Source organism: Mastomys coucha, unplaced genomic scaffold, assembly GCF_008632895.1.
Source record: "Mastomys coucha isolate ucsf_1 unplaced genomic scaffold, UCSF_Mcou_1 pScaffold21, whole genome shotgun sequence".
Classification (NCBI taxonomy): Eukaryota; Metazoa; Chordata; class Mammalia; order Rodentia; family Muridae; genus Mastomys; species Mastomys coucha.
Window position 1 is genome coordinate 171,922,378 of NW_022196904.1, and position 8,739 is coordinate 171,931,116.

At 39.2% G+C, this 8,739-nt stretch overlaps 1 protein-coding gene across 3 annotated transcripts in view; it reads left to right on the forward strand.

Annotated features, from left to right (window-relative positions):
* Positions 1-8,739, forward strand: part of Cc2d2b (coiled-coil and C2 domain containing 2B) — an 86,336-nt gene that overhangs the window by 52,152 nt on the left and 25,445 nt on the right. For all 3 annotated transcript variants that reach the window (XM_031390288.1, XM_031390289.1, XM_031390290.1), the window contains exon 25: positions 3,284-3,380. In XM_031390288.1, the coding sequence (XP_031246148.1) occupies positions 3,284-3,380 (97 nt within the window). The remainder of the gene's footprint in view (positions 1-3,283; positions 3,381-8,739) is intronic.

An 8,739-nucleotide genomic window follows, 5' to 3' on the forward strand; every position in this document is an offset into this window, starting at 1 on the left:
ACTTGCCCTCTGAAGCACATTGTTTGCTTTAAAGTCAGTGCCTCTTAAACATTGTATGCATTGGTGGTGTTACCTAGACAGCTTCTTAAACATGGTTGGCTGGACCTACCTTCTTAGTTTCTAAGTTTGTAGATTTAGAGCGAGGCTAAATCCGTGTAAGTAGATTCGATGTCTAGCGAGATTATGCAGCATGTATGTGCTTAATCATCAGTGAATTTCCTTTGCTTTCCTTCATTTAAAATTTGTACTCATTTATATCAATGTTTCAGAATACTTTCATTTGTCAAGAATGAGTAAAACCACATTTCTTACAATATTCCTGTATATAAAAGACATTTTTTTTTTTTGAGACAAGGTTTCTCCATGTAGCCCTGGCTGTTCTGGAACTCACTTTGTAGACCAGGCTGGCCTTGAACTCAGAAATCCTCCTGCCTTTGCCTCCCAAGTGCTAGGATTAAAGGTGTGTGCCACCACTGCTCAGCCATAAAAGACATTTTAATGAAAAAGTAGTAAATCAGATTTTAACTTCAGAAGAAACATGTCCTCATGTTTCTGCTTGCTTAAAAGGAAAAAAATGAGTGTTGTCTCAAAAATAACTAAGCGCGCTTAGAATTACTCTACACATGATCCAATAAAAGTGGGCCAAACTCTATGTCTACTTTCTCTGATATGCTGTGCTTTACTGCCAGGCACATGGTTACAGTTTAGTTCATGACCAATGGCCATAGCTGCTAAATCCCTAAATATTTTTTAAATAATATAACTTTATTTTGAGAAGTGGAAAAGTTGAAATTTTATTCCTACATGCAAGATCATTTTTATGACTATTTATGACATATCATTTTATAGTCTATATGATATTTCCATCATTGCATGTAATTACTTATATCATTTTATGTTATTTATATGTTTTATCTAGTTCTGTGTTAACATATAACCTCTTCCAACAAATGCCAAAGAAACTCAGAAGAAGTAATATAATGATCATGGTCTCTGTGGTAGCATCTTCTGGGTTATATGAGCTTTCTCATAAATGATGCCTCTCTCAAAGTGAAAGCTACCAGACGACCAGGAAGTATAAGAGATGAAGGGAGAGAGAAGCGGGGGCAGAGGGAGAAGGACCAGTGTGGAGAAAACAAAAGGAAAATGCATTTGCTGGAAAATTTATAAATTAAGATAGTTGAAAAAAAAAGATAGTTGATTATGTGTGTTTGGAAATACCTGGATTAATCATGTGTACAGTAGAGTCTGGAGTTGATTCTTGGGAGTCGTTTGTTAAGAAAAGGCCTTGCCATGTATCCCGGACTGACCTAGACTTTGCTATATAGATGAGGCTGGCCTTGAACTCCTGTTCCTTGTGCCTCTGTGTTCTGAGTACTTTGATTATAGTCATATGCCTGTGTGCTCAGACAAACACACTACATTAAAGTAGTTTAATTAGTAGAACATAGCCAGGCAGTGGCGAATGCCTTTAATCCCAGCACTTGGAAGGCAGAGGCAGGGGGATTTCTGAGTTCGAGGCCAGCCTGGTCTACAGAGTGAGTTCCAGGACAGCCAAGGCTATACAGAGAAACCATGTCTCAAAACAAAACAAAACAAAACAAAACAAAACAAAACAAAAAAAAAAACAATCAAAAAAAATTAGTAGAACATAAAAAAAAAATCCCAGTAAGAGAAACAAAGTTGGAAGTGAATTGAAGGAAAAGGAGACCCTCGAATGTTGATGATTTTGTGATTCTAACATCTCTAAAAGCCAGAGATGCAGTGGGAACCAGAGAGTTGGCTAAGGATCCAACTATCATTTCACTTCTTGTTGTCTGTAATAAGGACTCCATCCCATCTCCTTGTTCCCTATGACATTCTAGTGGATAAGAACTATACACAGGACCATAGAGTATTATACTGTTTGCCTAGTATGCATGAGGCTCTGGGTTCAATTCCCAGCACAGGAAAAGGAAAAAAGAGAAAAAACCTACATGCAAATGTAACATATAATGACAGTAAATAAAGAATAATTAGCAAACTCTACTTTGGAGAAAGAATTGTGGCAAAATTTGAGAAAGTTTGGATAGACTATTTAATGTAAACTAATGCAGAGGATTTGGAAATTGGAAATTTAAGATATATACCAAATGGACAAACCAAAAGGTGTCTTGAAGTGATTCTTGTCCATTCTCATGCCAGTAGAATGCTGTAAATTCACATTGCCTCCCTGGCTTGGCCTAGGTACTCCTAGCATGAAGTGAAGTCCCAGAACAGTAAAGGAAGAGAATTAGCTTATTTCATTTCTCAGAAACATAGGGAGCATTCAATTTAAACTTGTCACAAAACTCAACCAGTGTTTTTCAGTAGTCACTGCCAGAAAATGTTACCAGGCAATTATAGGCATTATTAGAGATTGCTTAAAGTAGTACTTGCTTCATTAAAAAAAGTTTTAATAATGTCAGTACCAATTGTATGGTTAAGTTATTACCAGGCATGGGGCTGCTTGCCATTCAGAAGCCAGTAGTTGGAACCTGAGAGTTTTAGGGAAAGAAAAAACTTTTATAAAAAGGCCAGCATCCGGGGATGGAGGAGCTGTCATCCTCAAAGCTCTATCTTGGGTCACTCAGGGGTACAAAGGGCTGTTAACAGTAGGGAAAGGAGTAGAGGGAGACCAGGCGCAGCAAGGCTACTGCTGGGCAGGGCCACCGTCACCCTGGCCAGGATAGCTCAGTTGACCTGGACCTCCTGACACTAATTCCCCAATTTTCTTCAGTGAGGCATACTACTCTTCTACAAGTTAAACCTCGCAGCAATGTCCTCATTTTGTATTAGTTGGCTTGTTGCCCAGCACGAAAGTCTAAAGAAGTGTGTCACGCACGCACTCTGCTGCCGTGCAGTGATTGACAGCTAGTCTGGGAATGATAAATCCAAAGAAAGGCTATCTGCCATCTTGGTTATTTTGATGAGTCTTCTCTTTAGGATTGGCAGTGCCAAGCATTGTCTTTCTCTGCCTTGTCCATTTGGCTTAACGTGATCTCCAGCTGAACCCATGTTGTTGTCTGTTTTTATTTTCATCTGAAGAGTAAGTAAGGTAAATTACTTAAGAATAAATAAGGTATACTATAATACAGGCATTAGTTCTAATAAACAGTAGAAGCAAGGCTTTAAGGCATATAGTTTTTTTCTAAGTTTAAACTTTACAAAGAAAAAGATCATAGATAATTAGAAAACAAATGGATTTTGCAAAAAAAAAAAAAAAAAAATCTTAAATACTCAAGTATGCTTTTCTTGTTTTCAGCTCACCAGGACATGATTACAGCTCCTCTAGTTTATCTAAAATAAAAGATAACATACATATCAACATCTTCGATGAAGTGGTGATTGAAAAACATGAGGTAATACAGGAAAATGACTGACTAGTGTTGAAATAATTATGAGGTCAAACTGAATGAAATCTTGGAACATATTTGTTAAGTTGTCTGATTTTGAGACAGGGACTCCCTATACAGCCCAGGTTTGGCCTTGGAGTCACTGTGTGGCCCTGGCTGGTCTTGAACTTGTAGCAGTCCCATAACCAATTACATCTGGTGTAATTAATGATATATGTAATATTTTCTTAAAAGAGGTTGAGTCAATGTGCAGTAAATTCAGACTGATGACAAACTACCCTAAATACAACAGATCACATCATAAGGAGAAGGAATGGAAACCAGGCCAAGGACTTGGGAGAAGTGGGTGTTTCTGATTGAACGTTACATTTAAATATGAGCTTTTTGGTCGTAAAAATGAGAAAGCAGGCTGAAAATGTGACATATTTTTTATTAGCTGACCAAAGAAAACACACAGCACTATATAAGACACTAACTTATTTCAATACCAGAATTTTGTTTGTTTTCTATAATTTCTAAAATTAGTAACTGCCTTCCCCATGCATTAATGAAAGGCCCCAACCCAATGCCTAGTACTACAGCAAGCTCTGTAATAAGCGTTTCCTTCTGTTTAGCTTGACGTGAAAAATGTAACAGTGTGTATCCATCAAAGCCACTGTCTTCAGGCAGATAAGTTGGATGCTTCCATATAAAAAGTCATTTTAAAAAGTCATAAAAAAGGCTGTAAAAGTCATCGGAGCAGGTACTGGGGTGAGGTCCCTCCTGCTCGCTGCCGGAAGGAGATGGGAGCGGAGCGGGTAGGAAGGAGTCAGGATTACTCAGGGGCTGTCATCTGAGAGCTCAACCTTGGGGAGCTCAGCCCTGCAGAGGGCTTTATCAGGAGGGAAAGGATTCACCGTGAGACGGTGGCAGGCAGGATACAAGCTTGTCTTTGTCATCCAAAAGGTCTCTTTTTTTCCTCTCTGACACATTGATGGACCTCGGCCACCTGATGCTGTCTCCTGTAGTTCCGTTTAGACAGGCATGTTAGTCTCCTGCAAGTTAAACTCTTCAGCAGTTTACATGTGCTGTAATGAATAGACCAGAAAGGGCATTAGAAAAGTCAGCAGGTGTTCTGGGTTATATACATCTACATTGAAAGAAGTACTTTTAGTACCTTGCCCCTTTAGGCAAAGCCTTTTCTTATAGGTGTGTCCAACCGGTGGCCCACAGGCCACACGAAGCCTGGAAGCGCTACGATGAGGCCCAACCCATCTGTAGATGACATCGCACATGGCATCAAAAAAATCGGACGCCCATACTTTAGAATTTAGAATGCCAGGGAAAAGGGAAAGGGGGCGACTCTTGTCAAAGGATTGGCATGGTGTATGCCACCAACTTGTAAAAAAGGACAACAGGAAGGGGAAATAGAAATGGCTGAGCTGAAGACAAATGCCCTGAAGAACTGGCCTCTCGATCTCAGTTCTGTTGAAGGGACAGACTGTTCTGCCTGGGGGAATGGAGGCTGTAGGTCAGAGGACTCGGATGAGACCTTGCAGTGCAGAGCTCAGACTTAGATCACATGTAAGCAGTACTGAAAAAATTCTTACCCGCAATGTCTTCAAGCCAGCTTCCCGAGGGTGTACAAATATTCACAGTAGAACTGCAAATGGATTCTTAATAAAGACAGAGGGTAAGGCATTAAATGGCAGTTTCTTGATGGCTTACATCCAATGATTTAAGCTGAGTACTATTCTTGTTAACTGAAGTATGTCAAGCCAGGACATGGTTGTGTGTGTGTGTGTGTGTGTGTGCTTAAAAGTTCATCCTGAAAAAGGTTCAGGGCTACACGGGGATGGATTGCTAACAGCCAGTGTCATTGCTGGATGTTAGACTCTCTATTGGCTCACACCCAGGTCTGGGCAGTCTTCTCTGGAGAACATTCCCACAACAGCAAGCTCCCATTTGAAAGACAGTTTGGGTTATTATTTCTCATTATTCTCTTCCTAAAATGCTCTTTCCTCCTATATTATTTTCCTGTTATCAAATCTTCACTCCCCACAGATCCCCCCTTTGTTAGCTTATGTGTTAGTAGAACCCTGAGGACTTACAAGTCTCACAGACACAGCACTGATTTTCAACACTAGAAGTGGCAGAGCTGTTGCCATCAGCATCTCGGGCCAGACTAGGCACTCCAGGCTCAGAGCCTGGGCTACATACAACTATAACACAAACCTGATAGACAAAGAACGCATGCAAATGAATCCAGCATTCAGATGATGGTTTAAAGGCTTAGGGAAGGATACCAGCAGGAGGAGGAAGGAGTGATAAGTTCAGTAGAGTGAAAGGACGGATGGGAAGAAAGGAGAAATGATTCTTTTGAAAGACTTCACATCATTAGCCTATCATTGCCAGTGTCTCATAATCTCTAATACTGTGTCAGCCTCTTGCCATTTCTGACTTCATCCAAGTGCTATGTTTCTGATTATATTGTCTATATTTTAAAAGATATGTTACTATTTATGCATGTGTCCGTATGCGTGTGTATACAGAAGACAGCGGGATGTCAGCCCCCCCTTGAAGTTGGCCTGACTTAGTTGCTGGAGTTAGTGAGTTACTGATGGTTGTAAGCAGTGTGGGTGCTGGTGACTGAATTCAGATCCCTGGAAGAGCAGAACGTGCTTTTGACTACTGAGCAACCTCTCCAGCCTCTTTTTTTTCTTAATATTTATTTTATGTGTATGAGTACACTGTAGCTGTACAGATAGCCATGAGCCATCATGTGTGTGGCTGCTTGTTGAACTCAGGACCTCTGCCGGCCCTGTTCGCTCTACCCGCTTGCTCACACACCACTCACTCTGGCCAGCTCGCTCGTCATAATTAAATGTAGCTGTCTTCAGATGCACCAGAAGAGGGCGTCAGATCTCATTACGGGTGGTTGTGAGCCACCATGTGGTTGCTGGGATCAGAACTCAGGATCTTCGGAAGAGCAGTCAGTGCTCTTACCCGCTGAGCCATCTCGCCAGCCCCTTCTCTCCAGCCTCTTTTAAGAGGAGGTCTTAACCTGTTGTTTAGACTGTCGAAGTGCTCAGGATTCTTCTGCTTTAGTCTCCCAAGGGAAGGGATTGCAGGTATGCACCTGCACACTCACGTTCTTTGAGATCAAGGAGCTCTGAAATAAAGGTGGGGACTTAGTTAGCTTCCAGTCCCAAGGAATAAGGTCCTTGGGCAAGGTCCCGCGGCTGCCAGCGGCGAAGCCTGAGAGCAGTTGTAAATAAAAAGACGTGTGAAAATGTGGCTTAGGAGAGCATAAACCACTTACACTGGACTTACACTGGCTGTAGATAAGATGGGTGGGATTACATAACGCAGGAAAAACTGAGGCAGGAGGATAGTCCTTAACCAGAGAGACTTGCTTCTGCATGGGTCGTCCTTGTCAGGAGGATGGGCAGCGCTTGGTGTTGACGCGCTGGAGTGAAAATCCAGGCCTGGCTTCTGTTTAGCCTGTGTCTTGATAACTGATTGATCTTCCTGGTTTTTCTCCTCCTCTGGCCTTTGTGTCTAAAATTTAAAATTTATTTTATGGAACCTCTATCAGATTTCTCAATTTTTTAAAAAGTTTTTTAAAAATTGCCAACTATTTGAAATTTTTAAAAAATATTTGTTTATTTAATGTATGTGAGTACACTGTCACTGTCTTCAGACACACCAGAAGAGGGCATCTGATCCCATTACAGATGGTTGTGAACCACCATGTGGTTGTTGGGAATTGAACTCAGGACCTCTGGAAGAGCAGTCAGTGCTCTTAAACACTGAACCATTTCTCCAGCCCTATTGAATTTTTATACTTCACTCTGTGTTTTCTGTTTTATTTTTGCTTGGAGTTTTATTATATTCTTCTAATGTACTTGCGACCAGGATTTCTGAATTTATTTAGGCAAATGTGTTCAGTATCTGTTTGTTTGTTTGTTTTGTCTCTGGCTCAATCCTGAATGATAGAAACATTCTAAAATTATGACTTCATCTTCAAACTATCTTGGTCTGCATATTTTCTGAGAACCTGCTATTTTTAATTTGTATTATTTTCTGTGTATGTTTTTATTTTTTTTATTGATTTAAGTTTTATTGCATTATGATGAGAAAAGATACATGATTTCAATTTATCTGAATTTTTTAACATTTAAAAAAATATTTTAAGTAAACAGAATTACATCATATTCTTGTTTCCTTTTTGTACCCCAACTCTTCCCAGAGACCCCCTTCAATACCTGCAATACCTTTTGGGTTTTTTTGGCATATTCTTTAAAATTTATAAAATATTGTAACAATAAAAATGAGTATTATAAAAATTGTTTGATATAAATAACAATCAATTGAACAGTCTTATGTAGATGCTTGTCTACAGCAATATTGAAAATACATACATTTTTCTCAATATAAATTTTAAATAACTCCAAACATATAAACTGTAGATTTTAAAATAATACATCACTACTAGTATTTTTTTAAATGAACATAAATAGATAAAGCCTTTTTGTTTGTTTGGTTTGTTTTGTTTTTAGTAGAGCTTAAAATCTTGGCTCTTACTGTGTACAAGCCTAAAATAAGAACAATTTTTAGACATTGGATTTCATTGTAATAAGGATGTACTTCAGTGATGTACCTCATATCACCAAAGGATTTTATCTCCATCATGGCTAAGTTAAGAGTTGACAGTTCTGCTGTGCCAAAGAATGAATTGTAGGCACAATTTTTAGATACAGATTTCCTGCTACAGTCAAAGCTATTTGATTTGAGTGATTGTCTTCATTCTCAGCCCACACAGAACAGGTTACATTCATTTAAGAAATAGTGTGTGTATTAAGATGGTCTATCCATAAAGTCATTCACCAACTGTTTCAATGAACAATGGTTCTGCTTGGAGGGTAGCACAGACATTAGGTGAGGGTAAGAATCTAGTTCATTAGCTGTGATGATTTTGAAAAGCATTCATCTCAGAGAAAGAGTAGCTTATAAAGTCCTCTTCTTCAAACTTGATACAATAGTTATAAACATCAAGCAAAGCATTCAGTCTCACTCTTTGTTGTTCTCTTACAAGCCAACTCCCAAAGTAATTGTCTACTTTTCTTTTGGCTGTATAAATACTTTTGAAATATGTAAGCTGTTCTGAAAACCATAGTATAGAGTGAAAAACATCAAATAAACAATCTTAGTAATAGAGAGGCTGAGATAGGGGAAGCCTAATTTCAAGACCATTCTGTGGTACACAGCAAGACACTGTCATGTACAAACAAGCAGAAAGTGTATATGGATTGTATAACATTGGACCTATTTCTCCAATTACCAAATTAGAGAGACCACTGGATGACAGCCAACAAATTTCTAA